The sequence below is a fragment of the Podarcis muralis genome, chromosome 8 (assembly GCF_964188315.1).
Source record: "Podarcis muralis chromosome 8, rPodMur119.hap1.1, whole genome shotgun sequence".
NCBI classification, from domain to species: domain Eukaryota; kingdom Metazoa; phylum Chordata; class Lepidosauria; order Squamata; family Lacertidae; genus Podarcis; species Podarcis muralis.
This window is the reverse complement of record NC_135662.1, coordinates 44,564,053-44,584,105: the sequence shown is the minus strand read 5'-3', so window position 1 is coordinate 44,584,105 and position 20,053 is coordinate 44,564,053. Positions and strand designations below refer to the sequence as shown.

The window sequence follows — 20,053 nt, the reverse complement described above, 5'->3', positions numbered from 1 at the left end:
AGACAAGATACTGCATTTTCATCTTTTGGGTGTCTTTTTGCTTCTAATGCCTGCTGAAATCATGGTTATTCATTCAGGCATTTACAAGATGTTGTGTACTTAGATGGGGTACTAAGATGTAGTTGGCTGTGTCTTAGAGGCTGTTGCTCTAATAATCTGTTTTATGTTATCTTGCTTTATTGTATGATTGCAATTATTAAACGCTTGTGATGGTTTTAAACTGTTTATTATACACCATCTTGAATAGAGTGGGCTAAATATTTTAAATAAAAATACACACACACACCCCAAAATAATTCTTCCACCAGCCACATTTTTGCCAACAAAAAATATTGCCTATCTTGTTTGAAAGAATAAAGCAGTTCACAGTATGCTGGGAAGATAATGCACTTGGATTTAAAGTGATTAAGCAGCACTGACTTCACATTAAAATCCAAATGCTACAGCTTAATTGTAGATTTTTTATTTGTACATAGCACTTTCTCCCAAGTTCTCAAAGGATTTCCCATACATTATCACAGTAAACGTCAAATTAAATCTTTACAGAAGGGCAGCATTATAACCCCATGTTACAGACAGTAGGGAGAGGTGCAGAGGCTGATGGAAATATGTTGCCTAAGGCCACCCAATGAGTACAGGACTGAGATGGATTTGAACTATGGGCCTCCAGTCGCTTAGAGCCTGTGCTTCCTTGTTTTGGCTCCTTGGTAAGAGCCCACACTGAGGAAGGCATAAGTATGTTTTTCCATCAACACCTTCACCATGATTCTCAGCCCTTTCCTGAACAATTTCTCCAGTAATCGTTTGATAAGTTGGCTATTTATCTCCTGAATGTTGGAAATTAGCATTATTTGCATTCTCTCCTGGTTCCAATTCTTCCATTCCTCTATGACACTATTTCCTTCTTTGCACTTATTGCTTATAAAACCTTTTTATCTTTATAACCTATCATTCCAAAATAAGTGTCCTCAAGGCAGCCATGCTGTCTTCCCTTATTTCTCTGAGCTTGAAAAGGGAAACATTTTGTTTGTTCCCTGGAATGTAAGTCTCCTTTTTTTTTGCCCATGTGGGAACTGCACACCCTTAGGAGAACAAGTTGCGTACATGGGTAGCAGTGTAGTGGAGGAAGATCAAAAGTTAAACCATAAAGAAAAAGGAATCTGAAAGGTTTGTTATGCCTCTGCATTTTTGTTATGCCATTGCACTATTCTATATATTACGACACAATGCAGAATGTGCTGTTTCTTCCTTTTAGATATTACTGTTATGCAGGGCCTTTGACATGGTGCTGCCCAACACAGGCAACCTGAATACAACAATGCTGTTGCATTTCATTTTTTATTTTTTTAGCTTCTGCTGCCATTGACACTGCAGTAGCAGCAACATCACTGCTGGGCCTCCAGGGAGCAGTTTAACAGCTGGTGGACAGAGGTGCCATTTTAAATGTAAGCCAATCTTGGCCCCCTAGATATGAAGGCTGTTCATGTTGGGATTCGCAGAATACTGGATAAGTCTGCAGGCTTCAACAGGATGATGCAATACTCTGCTGGGTCAGAGTGACTCAGCAGGAGTGTGATTAGTGTGATTGGCTATCACCTGTTTTAAAAGGAAAGCCTGTTTAACAGTGGGTGTGGTGGTTGTGCTGTAGTGTGGTGGTGCTGTGGTGGAGAGTATTCGTTTCTAAGTACTCTGTGTGGACTGTTTCTTTTGTAAATGCCTGTATATAGCTCACATTAAAAAAGACTGCACTGGAAAAACCTGGAACTCTTAGTGTTTCGCTGAAAGCGCCGCGTGGAATACGCGACAGTTCACCACCTTCATTTATCCAAAATGCAAAGACACGTAATTCATTTATGTAGACAATGTATATAATTGATTGATTGACTGATTGATTGATTGATTGGTTGGTTGGTTGGTTGGTTGATTGATTGATTGATTGCATTTATATCCCACCTTTTTCTCCAATGAGCTCAAGGTGGCACACATGGTTCTCCCTCATCTTGTTTAATTCCCTGTGAAGTATGTTAGGCTGAGTCTCAGTGACTGGCCCAGGGTCACCCAGTGAGCTTCATGGCTGAGTAGGGACTTGAAACTTGGGTCTTCCAGGTCCTACTCTGACACTCTAACCACTAAATCACACTAACTCTCTTCTTATTTATACCACTTCTGATTTTGAAAGAAGTATCAACACTGTTGATTTCATATATCTTTGGGCTGAAGCATTACAATTTGGGTAACTTAAAACAGCAGGTGGCCATTGCAGATGGACCTGAACTTGGGTCCTGTCAAGCTGTATTGCTGCCCACCCACTGCCAATATGAGGGGACAGTGGTAAATGGCGTTATAGGCGGGTTCTGATGATGAGGAGTCTTCTGAGCCCTGGGTGCCCTCAACCCTGTAAGACAGCTGGTGCGAGGTCTGCCATTATAACAGTCTTTTTTGGAAGGTTCTCCAGAAGGTTCTTCTACCTGGTTTGTTCTAAATTATATTAAAGTCAGTGTTCTCAACCACTCTGCACCCCTCTTAAGCGATAAGCTCACATTCCCCATCTACCCTGTAGACCATTTGTGCTGACAGGTTACTTTGCCATGACTAAATAGAATGCTCATTAATATGCTGTACTTAAGAGTCAATGTAACAGAGTGACTAGATCACATATTCTGGATGTGAGAGACCCAGATTCAAAACTCTGCTTAGCTGAAAAAAAGCTCTTTGGACTTAGCATCAGGCAGCCTAGAAGGTTGATCTGAGGTCCTTGAAGGAGATGATACAAACCACATTACAAAAGCATAGTTTAGAGAACTAGTGGAAAGATTAACAAACAAACAAACAAACAAACAAACACACACACACACACAAACAAACAAACAAACAAACAAACAAACTGAAGCCAGAAGTCTAGAAACTCTCAACTCTACATGGGTGTGACATGTCAGCAGCCCACTCAGTAATTAGGATGGCATTTTTTTAACCAGAGACTTTGGGTTCCCCCTTCGTTTCTTCTCACCATGCATCCTCAGTACAGCTCCAGAGGGCTGCAGGACATTCTGCAGGGGTGAGGAAAGGAGGGGGAACTTCCATTGAGGAAGCAGAATGGCAACGTTGGATACAACCCGTTGTGTTTTTCTTTCTCGTTTGCTGATATAAACTTTATTACCAGTTAATGTGCTAAAATAACATTTATAGACCCTGCTGGTCCCAGAAACAATATATGGACTTGCCCGTTGTGTTTTCATTTACCTATATTAATATGACAGTATTGTGTGTCATATATATTAAATCACATATATCCCTCTTTTTCATTAGTTAATGTTTAGTGATAGACCTGTTGGCAGCACTCTTTTAATTCTAGTGTAATCTTGGTAATGTCCCAGAAATGTAAAATAATGTAAGGAAAGAAGAGCCAGTGGTGGCGGTGGAAAAGTAATGGTGGCAGAGAGCAAACAAACAAACAAACAAACAAACAAACAAACAAACAGACAGTACCATGTGGAATGAGTCCTAGCATATAAAATCACTAAAAACTCATTTTCCTGTATTCAGGTTTTCATACACTCTCCAAAATAGAACTATTACAGGTTGTTAATTCTTCCACATCCTTCTTACTCAAGATGCAATATGAGTGTTTTTAATCAGGGATGCATCTCAAACACTGACATCCAGCATTACTTACAGTAAATACAGATTATCAAAGCATGTTCTGCAAATCACACTGTGCTTTGTGTGATAGAATCTCCCCCACCCTGCTTTCTGGAATGTTTTTATAGCAAGCCCACATAAATCTGTGTCACTATGGTTATGGCATGAAGCAATATCATGCATGACAATCAGCCAGGGGAAAGCACCTTTTTCCCATTCTATGTTATCAAACTTTTAAGACTATAAGGTCTTTCAACATTAGCATTTTTTGTTTTCACAACTTACTCTTGCAATGAAAATCCTTACTGCTGGAAAAACATTTTAACTATGTCTACTCATCAGATCTGCCTATGATAAGAATCCTAAAAGTGCCTTAGCACACCAGTTTCTAGCAAATAGGCACAAATTCTCCTGAAGTTACAATGAGAGTGACTCCCATGAACAAAATTTGTAACAACAGAAGCAACTTCCAATGTTCACTCAATTCTGATTTACCCTCTATCAAGTCACATTGCAATCTGGCCTGGTCTAGCTTTACCTGCTATAGAAGAAAACATCCTTGTTCTCTACCAAATGATTATAGGCAGGTGAAAAGTGGGAGGCAAGTAAACATACCCTAGGAGACTATGTGACACCCCAGAATAATCCCTTGCCCACACAAAGAAGTGACAAACTTCTCATTGTCAAACGTTCTTTATCTGTTGCTTGCTGAATACCTCATTAAAAATAACCAAACACTGAGATCCAGCTGAAAAAATGAGAAGAGTTGTCTCTGTGTGCTTATGATTCTTTTTGCAGCTCCCAACAAACTATTTTCAGCTGTAAGTTCTAACTATTTTCATCTATAAATTCGTACTATTTTCATTCCAGTTGAAGTTTTCTAAATCATCCCCCCAAAATAACTATGTATAAGCGCAACGACAGGCAAAATGACTTCTGCTCCTTAATGTTCTATGGCATTTCAGGAAGCAGTGCCACAGAACAATGTTTCCTAGACTTTTTGAGCTAAACTGATTATACTTTATGCACTCCCAAATCCATTACCAGTCACAGGTACCAAACTAATGCTTTTAATTCTGTGCTACAGCCTGCTGCTGCATGCAAGGAACTATGGGACACTAATTTAACACTGTTCATGAGTAGCCATCAGTTGGAGGGAGAAGGTCGCGAAGGCCAAAGCTCAGAATGATATCAAACTCGTAAGAGAGGTTAAAAGCAATTTTAAAAGGTTTATTTGGCTATGTTTGAAGCAAGAGGAAGAAGAACCAGTAGTTGGTCCTCTACCTGGAGAAGATGGAGAAATGCTATTGGGTGACAGTGAGATGGTGGAGCTGCTCAACCCCTACTCTGCCTCTGTCTTCAGTCAAAAGGAAAGCACAGCTCAACCTGGTGATAACAGAATGAACGATGCAAAGAGGCAGCTGCAGCCCAAGATAGGAAAAGAAGTGATAAGGGAACACGCAGCTACTTTAAATGAATCAAATATCCAGGGCCTGATGAGCTACACCTAAGGGTGCTAAAGGAACTTGTGGATGTAATCCCTAAGCCTCTGTCTATAACCTTTGAGAATTCTTGGAGAACAGATGAGGTCCCTGCAGACTGAAGGTAGGCAAATGTTGTCCCCATCTTCAAAAAGGGATGGGGGAGAAGACCCAGGTAACTACCGAATGGTCAGCTTGCCATCAATAACGGGGGGGAATCAGCTGAGAGTGAGCCATTGCTGCTACAACATCTGATAGGCCCAGCTCTACTACTACATTATTCATCTTCTCCATCCTGCTCCTTATTCTTTTAAATCTGGAATTGCAGTTATCTACAAAATCATTTCTGCTAAGCTCTGTGCGTTTGCATTGCTTCTTTGCAGGATTTTCTGAAGCTTCTTGCCTTCCATTGTGTGGAATTTTGGGAAGAAAACACACTGAGCGTGACAGGATTGTCCCTGACAATCATGCTGCACAAGAAGTGTTCATAACCCTGCTAGGGCTAATCCAGGAATGAAATTCTTGGTAATACAGCAGCAGTGATTCCTGCTACTGGGTCACTGGGCCAACCTGAGTGGGTCCTAATTTTAGCAAAGGTGAAGTAGGCCACCTCAAGCCTCTGACTTGGAGGCACATTGAAGAGGAGCAAACTGAAAGTTACGGTAGTTTATATCCAGTACACATCCTACTTATTGAAATTAAGGAGCATTACTAACAGGTCCATTAATTTAAGTGGGTTTATTCTGAGTATAACTGAGTTGGCTACTTATTATTAACTTTTTTATCATCATGTCATTTGGACTTCCTTGCACAAACACTAAATTCCTTTGGCTATCTCTCGCTTATATTGCCAGTGCAATTGTTTTTTAATGGATACACCCATAATATGACTCATTCTTAATTCTATTTTGACTTCAGAACATTAATTTTAAAAAATTAAAGCTCACATTTAACTCCTGAAAACTTTGTTTTACTGAATTTTACTTTTATGCATTGACACTATGATTCTAAGGTTTCTAAGATACTTTGGCTTCAATATGATTTACTCTCTAGTAAGCATGTTTAGGATGAAGCCAAAGGTTGTTTTTTTTTAAATTAAACTACAACAGCTGGAGAAGAAGCATATTAAATTAACCAACAACCTTTAATAAGTATGACAAAACTACATGAGAACATGTGTAAAAAATAGTTTAGAACATCAAGCCAGAAATTAAGCAACTTTGTAAAACAGCTCAAAGGAAATAGGTTTTGAATAAATGAACATGCATTTATAGAGTTGTCTGCTGACATGAATCTCTCTGCAAGAAGTTCCCATTTTTCTAAGACATTGAAACAAATACTGTAGCAGTACAAAGCCAATGATTCTAATGTCTGCTCTTTGCCAAAGGAATTTCTTAGAAATAGGCAGTAACAAAAGGCAATATTGTTTTATTAGCAGGCAAAAGATGTGCTTGATAAATTTAATTGGCTTGCAGAACGCTTAGTGTTATTACTAAGTGGTAACCAAATTAAAAACATATAACCCAGGGGAATAAGCAAATAATGGCAAAATATGATGATTCAAAGAAAATGCTCAGTGTTTCATATGGTATTTCCTAACTTCAGCCGTATTATAAAAGCAAATTATCATTAGAAATTGTGACTGTAGACTCTAAATACTATCAATAACAGTGCTTGAGCTTTGACTCAATTAAATATATTATTTCATTTTGTAGAGAACCATTCTGGGTTGTTTTCAAGCTTTTAAATACTATGTATATCCCTGTTTTATGGCCATTTGAATTATTTACGCTTCTTCGTGACAAAACTCACAAATTCTGGTGTTGGTACCAAGGTGCTTGAGCAGCACTCGGTAGTGTCATTAGCATAATAACTTCTGAAATTAAAACCTGTCTAAAACTCTGTGGAAAGCTAACAACCAGTTCATTAACCATTCCTGTTAGTTGTTTTCAATAATGCAAAAATGATTAGAAGTTTAATTTGTTAATCACCTGTGTTTTGACTGGCAGTAGTATATGAATCTCTGCAGAAGTCTAAACTAGCCCTTGCAGAAAATAAAACATGCTAATGCTTTATTAGGCCTAATAATATATTTTTTTAAAAAAAGATATCTATCACACCTGGGTAAATCATTGACGGTTGCACAATTAATTTCTCCTTAACTCTGTTTAAATTTACAGGCAATGAGAATACAGCTAGGAGAGTCTATCTATCATCAACAAGATTTAGTACTTCACTCACCAATCATGTGATTTGCAACATGAACCTGGATATCCCACTCATTGTAGAAAACCATCTGGCACTTGATGCACTGATAGGTCTTCTTCTAGAGGAAAGAACAAGGGAAAGTATTAATTAAGCAATAAATGCACATAAATGAATTCTCACAACAATTACGTAAAAAAAAATTCAGCAAGCTAAAAATGTGGACATAATAAATATTAGTATAGAATCAGGCTCTATTTCCATATCTTCCCCATTTCTCCTGTTTTGCTAGTCTTACAGCCCACTAGACATAAGTCACATCCACTGCAGTCTACTTATGCATCATTTAAAAAGAGAGAAGGGGATACAATTTTGCAAACCTTTTTCTTCAACTTCCAACTTAAAGGCTTTTCTATCTAAAAAGGTATCTGCACAAAGAAAACTAGCACACCAGTGAAGATTCAGTCAAGCTGACATGCTATAGATTTCTAAATGCTTAGAAGTTGTTCTGTTGCCAGTGGTCTCTTACATTCAGCTGGTAACAAGGATTGGTTCCCCAAATATTAAAGAACCCATAGCACATTTCTTCACTTGATCATAAATCAAGACAAACAGAGAAAGTTTCTCCTTAATACTCTGCAGAACGAATCCAGATGACCAGCTTACCAAGCGGTCATTGCACACTGCTATGAGATATGGCTTGGTAAATTATATTCATCCAATGTCACATGACTGCCCAGGTTAATGCGTGTCTTGTTCTGCTTCTTATCTAGGATTTCCATACCTCCTGGGGGAATTAGGATCGATCTCAATATGGCCAATTTCTTTTCGCTTGGGAAGCCCCCAAACCATTTCCTAACACCACAGCTCCTACGCTGCAGTAAGATGCACAAAATGTGTCAAATATCCACAACCCTGCTCTTAGATTGCTCTGACTGATGGAGCCTTGAAGGACATTATATTAGTACAATGCATGTCCAGCCGACCAGCAAATGTCAGGACCCCCGGTGGCTGTTGCCAGCCTTACATGGCTGCTAGTCAAACAGCTAACAGGGGACATGTAACTTCTTTTTATGTATGCGTTCTTACTGTAGTGCGTTTCATTTGAATATTAGTTCATCATCTTTCCCAAAGAGGGGGTGTATGCTTGTTTGGGGCACAGGTTGAGTGGAAGAAACCATCTTTGTAATCTGTAAATGCTGAAACCTTTATAAATGTGTGCAATTCAATGGCGTGTTCTTCATAGAAAGTGAGCTCCATGGCTGAGTGGGGACTGGGCTTCTGGTCTCCTAAGTCCCAGACTAACACTCAAATCACTATGCCACACTGGTTTAAGCTATGTACCTGACAGCAAAATTCCTGTATTCTGAATCTACCCTATTTAGCTAAAACTGAAGAGACATAGCTTGTTGATCTTAAATCAGTGCAGTCCTGCCACTTTCATTCACATAGCGCCAAACCATGATCTGGCATTGCTTCTGACCTTGTGTCCAGTTTTAAGAATTACTGGTAAATGTCAACAACCACAGAGCTTATGACAGTTACTGCAACACATTCCTGTTCAAGTCAAAGATTATAAAACTAGAACCTTAATACCTGAAATGTGCAATATCTGAGTAATTTATAGTATTCCCATAAAAATCCCAAAGGGAAATCTCAGAAAATTACATTTACCAGTAAATCTCAAAGCTAACTCAGTGCCTTCAATAAATGTCTAAATGTCATCTTCATTTCCATCGTAAATGTCTAAATCTCATCCTCATTTCTATCATTTACCAGTGAAGGACATTTATAAGCCCTGGGACACAAACATCTGACATTTCCGGCTGGGCCTCCTAAAATCTCGAGAATTGCAAGTAAATATCAAGATCCACCAACTTTCATTTGCCATAGCATATATACCCTATTAACTTCATATTTCTAAATCTTTCAACTGCATACTTGCTCATTTACAACAACAGTAATTTATTTTAATAGTTCATATCATTTGCTTCAAGTGGCAAATACTTAGGTAGAAATATCTTTAGATAGACTGGTGCCTTAGAATAAACCCAGCTTTAATTTAATTTAATTTGGCGATGGATGGGGACCATTTATTTACTCTTTAAGGTGGCACTTGTAGGGATGTAGTCCATTACTTGATGCCGGTGCAGATTATAATTCAAGAGATTCATCACCAGTACCAATTCACTTCAGTTCTCACTTTGCTATTTTTAACCATTCCTGGTCCAGTTCTTAGGTTTTCAAAAATAACAATATTGTTTACGTTCTTTATGATGATCTCAGGGATGGTTTAAAACCCATGTGAGCCCACTGAAGGATGCATCTTGCCTCAAGGTTACTGTCTGTTCAAGTGAAGATGAGAAGGCAATGAAGCCCATGTCCCCTTAGTGTTGTTTGTGGTTTTTCCTTGTCAACCAGCTACCACATTAACAACTTAAATTGTCAAGCAAATCAGTAACCCATTTCATTTATTGTTCATTTGGATTTTAGGGCACCGTGTGCTTATGATTCATCCAACTACCCATGCACCCTAAAAAACCCCAGTTCACATCACTCAAGGCATGGCTTGCAGGGTGTGCATATGATTTTCACCACAACCCACCACACACTTTGACCGGGGTGGCGGTGGGGAATGCAGTTTTTATTTTTGCATGGACAAAAGCTAATGTATTAACTGCTGATAGAAAGATTATTATAGTGTTATAATAAAAAATGTAATATTATTATAAAAACTACCGTATTTTTCGCTCTATAGGACGCACCCGACCATAGGACGCACCTTGTTTTAGAGGGGGAGAACAAGGGAAAAAAATCTCCCCCTCTCTGCTCAGCGCCCCTTCAGCGAAGCGGCATGAGAAACGGAGCCCCTTCCATTTCTCCTCCCACTTGGCTGAAGGGGCGCTGCGCAACTCTCCCTCTGCTGAAGCCAGGAGAGTCTTGCTCTCCCGGCTTCAGCAAAAGGAACCCGAAGCCTGCGGAGCGCAGCGGGACCTGCTGCTGCACTCCGGAGGCTTCAGGCGGCTATCCCTGAAGCCTGGAGAGCGAGAGGGGTCAGTGCGCACCGACCCCTCTCACTCTCCAGGCTTCAGCGAAAGCAACGAGAAGCCAAGGAGCACAAAGGGAGCGCTCCCTCTGCGCTCCGGAGGCTTTGCGTTGCTATCACTGAAGCCAAGGAGCCTGCATTCGCTCCATAGGACGCACACACATTTCCCCTTAATTTTTGGAGGGGGAAAAGTGCGCCCTATAGAGCAAAAAATACGGTATATGCATCAGGCTCACATTTCAACACTCACAAAATACAGATGAATTCCATTTTTTGCTACATTAATAAATATAACATTTTCACATTAAGACGTAAGACAATGGCTGTGCTTTCATTGTGAGTTTGGCAAAACCACATGGAACGAAAAATGAGAAATGGGTTAACGATAAAACAATGAATGTTAATGGTTGTTAATGGCTAAAATAGTCACTTGAACAGTGAATCAATTACAGAAGTAAATGTGAATGCACATTTCAGCAGTACCCTTTTAGCAGGACACGTAAGATCAGATATTGCTGCTGATGGTAGCTGAATCTTAGCAGAACAAATGTTGTCATATAATTTTTTTGCTAATTGTAAGCAGGAAATCAGCAGAAAGTCACTACAAGCAAGCCTACTTCACAAGAGTGGAAAAGTGGGCTATGGATCAGTTTGATGCTTGGTCTGCTTGTAGCAAATTTCACCATCATCCCTACATAAGACATGTCAAGATGAGGAAAAATGTATTTCAGGTACCTGGGACTCCAAAACAGAACATGCCAGGTAGGAAAATTGCAACTACAATAGACTTTTAAATAACAACCATCAAGGTTGAGAGATTTATTGTGCCAAGTTCCTTAAAAGATGTTTTTGATACTGACACGTAGGCCAGCACACATTGCGTATATAACAATCACTCTTCCTTTTTTAACATTATTTCCCTTTAGAACTAGTTAGAAAATATTTCTTGCTCCCAGGTGCCTAACATTATATATGGCTTATTAGCATACCCCAGCATTACTCCTGACATGTGACTTTATTGAAAAACAAAGAAACGTAAAGTTAATGGCTGGTCTTTTCTCTCGTTAGAACAGTAAAACATAGTGCATGTCGAGAATTGTCAACAGAAATTATGACGGATGAATACATTGACACAACGTACAAAGCTCTCCCCCCCCCAACTTTATTTGAAGCTTAATGATAGCAAGGAAAATCACTTGACAAAAACAACAACAACAACACAGCTCTTACTAGCCTCTTCAGAATGATCTGACATACTTGAAGATCAACACAGACATCTTTTATCATAAAACAAGAGACTGTTTTTGTCTCTGCTGCTAGATCAAACACTAGTTCTTTTTAGATTCCAAAGAGCTTCTAAAATGTTACTATCAACTTTTATTAAGTCAGCAATATACGTAACTAGACTTGTGTCAACGAACTTAAGATTTTTAAATGATCAAAAATGCTGCCATATTCAAACCTTGCAGAAGCAAACACAGCATTCTTATTTCCATCATTTTGTCTCTTTTAACAAAGCAGCAAAGGATTGACTTCTTCTGAAATCAGCAGTGCACTTCTCATTTGAATGCCTGTTGGATCAGTTTCTAAAAGAAGTGGGTGCTAGCTACTGCTATGGTAGTTTTCTTTTCATTTTGTTGCTAGTCTCTCCATGCAGTGGTGCTATCTAACTCATGCTGAAGAAAGGAAAGAGGTCAAATATAATGGCAATATATATTAATATTTTTATCAAGTGTAAATTTTAGTGTTTATTTACTTCCAAGATTCGTAAACCACTTTTCATCAAACATGATCACAAAGCAGCGTACAGGGAGTGTTCTTGCTTAGTGACGGCTTTGGAAAATGTGTATTATTTGGGGTGTGCAGGTTGGCAGGTATCTCATGGATGAAAGAAATCAGGCAGGTACATTAAGAAAAATGTCTTGGTTTAAAGGGCAACATGGAAAAATACGGGTAGAGGGAAAACCAGGAAGCTCTTCAGCAACCCGAATCTGTGCTGTCACATGGAGAGAGGCCCTGATCAGGAATACTATATAGCTAGAATGAAAACTACAATATAGGGTGAGAAGCAATGCCATCAAGATCCCAGGCAGTATCTTTCGAAAGCAATAAAGTTAGCTTTGGTGTGGAAGCCAGAAGACCACTCTGCAAAGCTGCTTGCCTGCCAATAGTCAGGGGCTGTTAAGCTGGCGTTTCATCAGCAGAAGCTAGTGGTCATGAGATATTTTTTTTTCCTGAATGAGCAATTTATCTGTAGGAGATGGGGCTTGACAGCAGGTCTCTGTAGGGGCATTTGTGTGAGGGGGAAGGAAAGGTGTGTGTAGAGTGAACTGAGAGAGAATCAAACAGAGAGCAGTGAGTTGGCTGAAAGTGAATCGCCCCTGGGTTGCAAGCACTCTCTCTGAGAATCAGATGTGGGGTTAGTGGAATTCTTGCCTGCTGAGGGAGTGTCAGTTTGCTTCTAATATGCTCTGCTTGTATATTTGTAAATGAACAGATATTGCAAAGACATCATAAGTCTCCAGTGCTCTCATTCAAACGAAATTAAACCCTGTAGCACTGCCCCTGGAAAGTCTCACTATTTGAGGAAGTGCGAAGTGTGTAACAGTGTGATATCTTTGTTTAGGCTTATAAACAAGTATTACTAATTAATGATGCACATATCAATCCTTCATTCAAAATTTGCCAAAGAAGTATGCAGTTTGCCTTTACTCTGTATGTTAGAGATAAAAAAAAAACCCAATTCAAACACTGTGACTACAACTCTCCTTCCAAAATTAATTGTAGACTTATAAACTATTATGGAGCTCGAGTAAGAGACTGGCATAGATCCGTAACAGCCCATGGGATTTCCTCGCTAAATACGGCGGTATGTGGCTCAAGCCTAAAAATTCATATAGAAAACTGCATAAAGGTTTTCTCCCCCTTAAATACAACTGTGATGCTAACTCCTTGTACCACTGGGGATGGTAGCCAATGCTGAATTATAGCAGTTCATAAAACAGCTCATAATATTCCTGACCTGAAAAGTTAGGTGATGTTAGAAGGCCAATTCAGTGCTGTGGTCTAATAGAAGAACTCCCAGTTCTGCGGCTTTTCCTCAGGTTTGGTGAACTTGCCGCTGAGGGAGGAAACCAGTTCCTTCCTCTGTGCCACCAGACCACCAGCATACAGTTTGTTTGCCCGTTCTTCACCAGAGCACTGCCACCACTCTCCAGCTAGAACATGCTCCCTATACAAGCCCATCCTTGGGCCTGACCTCCTGATAAAAATTTTCGAAAGTGTTCCTTCAGACTGTTGCAATTTTGCAATAGGGATTCAATTGCATAGCGGCAAATTCAGATGGCACAATGAAACCTTGTGCAAAGAAATCAGGATGAACGTTCAATAAACAGGTCATGTGGAAGCTACCCTTATTAGGAATTAAACAGTCTTTTTGAAAACTTCAGTAAAATCATGTGTGCACAATTGAGCTAAAGTTAGGTACTTTTGAATCTCATCAATTTCAATGTTAGAGAGCTAAGAACATGATTAACCCTCTCATTTAATTCGGAAGTATTTAAAGTCCTTAACTTTATGCCAAATTGTGCCCTCTACATTTAAAATCTGTCCAGGTCCGCGCTTAGGTTTGACAGTACTGATATGGCACTAAAAGTTCAAATCATGCTGAAATAAAGGAAATAGTTGAGAATATAGAAACACCTTCCAACATTCCACATGAATGTTCAAAAGAGAGTATCAAAATAGATGCCTGAACATCTATCGCTTTTGTTCAAAACTAATTTTATCTATATTTCTTTATCACCCGTTGATTCTTCCACTCATTCTTAATTCTTTCCTTTTTTCTTCCCTCTGAGTGAGGTCTTGGGAGAGAAAATATTAATCCTTTCCGGTTAAATTCTGCAAATCTTGTGTGTCTTCAAAATAAATGTTTTTATAAGGAGTTTAATGCTGTTAAGTACTTATATTGCATATTAATCTTTTCTTTTGTATTGTCTCCACAGCTTTTTCAAATCCAGGGAAACTGTGTGTGTTGCACCCTCTTTCAATGCTTTCAAATAAACTTTGTAAAAATATTCAATCAACATTTCTAGGCATGATCTCACTTTAGAGGAACTGTGCCCTTTATCTTTCATTAGATCTTAACTTTCTAGGTGTTCCTCTATTAAATTCTGATTAGCCTCTCTAGGAGCTTCTCCTACTGTTTAAACCAAGCTTTTAAAACATGTAATTTTCTGGCTAATCCTCATGCTCACCTAAATGCCTACCTTAACATTAGCTATCCCTTAACCTGACAATAACTCTTCAGTTTCCAAAGCAACAAACATACCTATTTAAGAGCTTCCTTCTGTCTAATATACTAATCCTAGATATGCACAGTGATAGTGCATCCAGTTTTAACTGTTTTGCTTTGCTTTGGGAGAAGCCCAGAGAACTGTTATGAGAGGTCACATAAATGCAGTTAATAAATTAACCCTGCTTACATAAGAGTAAGCACCATTGAATTCAAAAAGACTTCTTTCAGAGCAGACACCAAACCCAAGAAAACCGGCTTGTTCGTGTTGCCACCTTCCCTTGTCAAGCTATTTTTTGTTGAACCAATTAAAACAAATGAGACTCGTTTCTTTTCATGGAATTTATGGCTCTCCTCTTCCAAATTTTATCCTCACAACCCTGAGACATAGACTGACAGTGAATAGCCCAAGGTGGTCTAGGGAGTTTCATAGATGAGTGGTGATTTTAACCCTGGTCTCCTACAATCTGGTCTATTTAATATCCCTCCACATTCTGGCAAAAAGCCATAGAAGTAAAGAAGGTGGTGATGGGCTGTAATCATTTTCCATTGGGCTTAAAGTTTAGTGGTGGGACCTTGTTAATAGTTCTCTGTGGCACCTTCCACCAACCAATTCAAACTCCAGTCTTATCTAGGGGACATCCTCATGGAATTTGGTGGGGATTATTTCTGACAAATATATAGTTATTGTGACACAGACCCAAACTAAAAATCAAGAGCACAGGGAACCCTCCTAAACCAAAGTTAGACACTTTTCAGTTGAGTTAGGCACTAAGCACTCACACAACTGCAATGCTTTTGTGTGCACATCTTTGCAAGGGAGGAGGATGGGAAGAAAATGAGAACAGCTTCGGCCAACCTACAGGACCTCCTTGGTCACAGGCCGCCCTCACCAGGTCTAGGCCCTACCAGCTGCTGCTGTTTTGAGTCCAAAAAGATCTGGAAAGCACTACATTGGCTACTTCTGATTTAGAAAGAACCGTCCTGGCTATCCCTGTATTAGTAGGAAGAACTATCTTGCTGTCTGGATCGCAAGAAGAAGCTATTTTTTAGGGTCCAAGGCTAGAAGAGAGAGCTGTCCATAGGCATGAATAGAGAAAGGGATTGGGACTGGGCACAAGGGTGACTGTTATTGCCAATCAATTCTATCAAACTTCAGCTCCATCGGCCACCATTTTGTGACTGGTGGGTATCAGTAATTTTCAGTCACCCCAAGTGGCTGCATGGGAACAGAAAGACTGAGAAGCTCTGCATGGTCCCTCCTCAGCACTACTTTTCTGGCACAAGGCGGATACTTTACTTAGCATTATTATGGTTTTCACGCAATACATCTTTGCATGGGTTCCACTTTGTAATGGCAATGCTTCTTTAAAAACATGGGTCTATTGTTTTAAGAAACTTTGTCCCAAATTTCTACTGCAACTGCTGAGTGCAAACTTTCTTTCAGGAAATTCCCTGGTATGCCTTCTTCATTAAGCTCTTCTCCCTTATTTCCAGTTCTCAAAAATGTCTTATATCTCTGGTAAAATAAATTGTCCACTTGGGAACAAAATTTTAATTTGATTTTGAGTGAGATAAAACACTCTCCACAACTATGAAGCCCTCTTTCCTACTCTGCATTTCTTTACAAGGCTTTTATGGTGAAATCAGAGGCACTAGGCACACATTATTCATGCATACAATATATGCATGAGTAAGGGAGAACTGGCCATGCCCCAGCATAGTTTGCACCACTGGCCTCACTCCCTTGATGTTGTGCTCTTGTGCTGCACCTATGTGTGCTCAGCTAAATATAAGTAAGTGCACTTTTGCAGCCTCCATTGCTCAGTGGTAGAGCATCTGTTTTGTATGCAAAAAATCCCAGATTTAGTCCCAGCTAGGACTAGAAATGTCTCCCAGTTATCAAGACTCCCGTTATCAGTCAGTGTAGGCAACACTGAGCTAGATGGGTCCAACAAGCTCCCCTCCCTCCATGTCTCCCAGGACCAGAAGTGGTATGAAGAAGCAGTAGCAGAGACAGGCATGTTGGCATAGTCTCACATTGCTTGGGTAGCTGTGGGAAAGTGGGTGTCTTCAGCCTCCACAACTGCCTTATAGGGGCAAGATCTACTCAGAAGACTTGCTGTGCTCATTAGGCATGGCTCCCCTGAGCAGGCTATGTTTCTCCAAACAAAGAGTTAACTTCACATACTCTATCTGATTTTTTGCTGGCTCGCTGCCTGACACACAGAAAGAGAAAGATACAAAGTAAAAAGGGCACAACACACACGAAAGAAAAGCGAAAAGGCCCTTTCTACTGCCTAAACATGTCCACATGTCCACAGCCAATGCGTGCTAGGTGTGCTCATACCTCATGGTATAATGCCTGAGTGATGGGACACAAGAGCAGAATACACAAGGGAGGACAGGATACTTTCTTTCAACCATGCATTCATGTCTTGAGCCCTTGAAACCGACTCCTAGACAACTCTGTCTGGCTCCTAAGTTTTGCAAAAAATTTTTAATTTTTTTTGGCACTCCTGGCTATAACAAATGTAGAATGCTGATGTTCACTGTGATATTTTGTACCTGTGATATTCATTCACTATCCCCCCCAACAGCTGTTATGCTAATAATAAAAAAGTCCAACAAGCAATGCTATAAGACAATGAGATAGCATTCAAGCGACCAACCACTTTTTCTACCCACAATCAGCAACAGCTGTGTCCAATAAAAGTAACAGTTTGCAAGTGCTCACTGGAGAATACTCCTTCAACACTTATGCCTATCGCAAATTTTGTAAACGCTCTCAGGATTCTCAGGCAACATGTAGGGCTCTTTAAAATTTTATAAATCTGCATCACCTTAAAAAACCCTACTGACATCAAGTGTCTCTATTTCACCTCTGAAAACAATGTGATTTATTTTGATAAATAAGCCTGGTTTTTGTCCCCACTGCCACCTTTAAGGACCCCCCTCTATTTCACTCTCAGCATCTGAATGGAAAAACGAAACACTTAGCTCTGGAAGCAGTGATAAATATCATTCTTTAAATAAGAAGAGCAACAAGGAAGGTAGGTAAGAACTTTTGCCCCCATAGGATTACAACTGGCTTTTTGTGCTGTTCAAACAAAGAGCAGAGTTATAGGCAGCAGTGCCCCACACTGTGTGATGCTCCCTGCTGCTTTGCCCCTCCTCCTCTTGCTAAACAGCAGCAAAATATAGCGCTGGGAAGCCGGAAAAGCAATGCATCCCCACTGGTGCCTACTGGTCACAGGACCAGAACTAAGGGATAAGGGGAAACTGCTGCATTTCTTGATTTAATTTTTTAAAAGTTAATTTAATTACAGTGGTGCCTCGCAAGACGAAATTAATTCGTTCCGTGAGTTTTGTCGTCTTGCGATTTTTTCGTCTTGCGAAGCACGGTGTCGGGAAAGTTTTGGAAAAGCTTCAAAAATCACCAAAGTCTTTAAAAACCTCAAAAAAGGCTACCACACCGCGTTCTATGAGTTGCTCCTCGAAGTCAAGTCGCAACTGTATTAACGGTGTTAAGAAAAAGGAAACAAACTTGCAAGACATTTCCGTCTTGCGAAGCAAGCCCATAGGGAAAATCGTCTTGCGAAGCAGCTCAAAAAACAAAAAACCCTTTCGTCTAGCGAGTTTTTTGTCTTGCGAGGCATTCGTCTTGCGAGGTACCACTGTATTTGCAAGCCACGTTTTAGCATGAACACATGAAGGCCATTTTGGTCCTCCTCCAGTCCTACTGCTATGAGCTAAGCCATGGTTTGTGGCTCAGTATGTTGTCTGCATGCAAGCTAGTAGCTATCTTGCTTCAAACAACGAGTTGTAATCAAGGTTTGTTCTCAGTTTTTAGCTCATAGTTTGTCTGGAGGGAAGAAACCATGAGCCTGGGTTCAGATGACATGCTAAGTCAAACCATGGCTTAGGTTACAGCAGCACAGCAGGACCAGAACAGAGGATCTTGAGAGGATCTTGCAGCAGCTTTCCTCCCCACTGGTACTTTCCGATTCTGTGCTAAGCCAAGCCAAGGTTTGGATATGTGTATCATCCTAACCAGGACTAGTGGTTAAGCACTCCTCTCATTGATAGCAAGCTGTAGCCAAGAGCCATAGGAGCCAATAAAGGAGACATAGCTCCCCCAATAAAATATTTGAGGGCCCTGCCCCAAGTTAATGGGCATTGCCATTCAAATGGTGTGTGTGTTGTTGTGTCATATGATTATGTGGGGTGCCGCTTACTAGCCCCCCCCCCCCATTTTATTCAAGTTGGCACCCTGCAAGAGCAAATCTTTGCATGATCTTGCGGAACTAAGGTTTGGCTTAATGTATCACACAAACCAGCTCAGTGTTTTAAATGTAAGATATATTTAGACCAGAAGCAGGTTTTTTAATCATTCAAAAGTTGTATAAAGTACGTGCTAATTGAATCCCATGCTGTCCCTTTTTAGAACTGTATCACTTCCGTTTCAGCTAGCAATCATCACTGGTCCTCAGCTTCTCAGGCAGGCCCCTTTTATGCATAATGAGTAAAGTGAAGACAGAGGTGCTTTTTATTATGTCTGTTTTTATAAGACTTTGTTAACAATCCCACAGTAAGGGTTATCCAGTTACCAAGGCTGGATCTAGACACATCAACAAAGCGTTTCAGTTAAACTTTGTATGGGAAACCGGGTTGGCAAAAATGGAACTCCACAGCACCATCTGGTATCAGTGTTAGAATTCATAAACAACGCATATAAAGCACTTTTTCTTTAACAATGTAGCTGAGTCCCAAGTTGCCCTCAACAGATACCTTGACAGACTCCTTTTAGAAACAATGCCCCAACTGTTGGAGGTGGTGGTTCCAATATTTCAACTAATTTATTCCAAAAGTATTTAGGAGCTATCTTTGCTCCTCCACCTGTGCCCTTTCTTTCCCTGGTTGTTTTCCTTTATGGTGGCCCTTTAGAATCCTCGGAAGATGCCTCTTGTGTCCCTAAACGCTCTAGACTATCCATACAAGCCTACTTCAGTGTGTCCCTCGAAGTCCTGTATTTTGAATCTCACCATTTTCCCCCTTCGCTTTTTTTGAGACCTTGCTCCACTTATGTGTGTTTCAAATTGTGATGACCCGAAGGTGGACACGATATTCCAGCTGAGCCCTAACCAGGGCCAAGTAGAGCAATACCATGAAATCCCATGATCTGAATAAAGTGTTTCTGTTCATGCAGTCCCAAGTGTGATTATTAGGCCCTTTGCCTAACACTTACATATGCAAAAGATTAGCTAAGTAAAAGCTGGAACAAACTGAAAATATCCTTCCACTCTCCAAGAAAAAAATGTGAAATCATCATCACTAAGTATCTTCCCTCTTCCCTGTAATCTATAGGCTCTTAAAACTGCCAACTGC

The 20,053-nt window shown here is 40.0% G+C and overlaps 1 protein-coding gene across 12 annotated transcripts in view; it reads right to left on the bottom strand.

Moving 5' to 3' along the window:
• ZNF521 (zinc finger protein 521) overlaps positions 1 to 20,053 on the bottom strand; it is a 298,917-nt gene that overhangs the window by 139,858 nt on the left and 139,006 nt on the right. For 10 of the 12 annotated variants that reach the window (XM_028737138.2, XM_028737136.2, XM_028737137.2 and 7 more), the window contains one exon: positions 7,362 to 7,446. In XM_028737138.2, the coding sequence (XP_028592971.1) occupies positions 7,362 to 7,446 (85 nt within the window). The remainder of the gene's footprint in view (positions 1 to 7,361; positions 7,447 to 20,053) is intronic. The other 2 variants (XM_028737127.2, XM_077933090.1) reach the window with 1 other exon arrangement.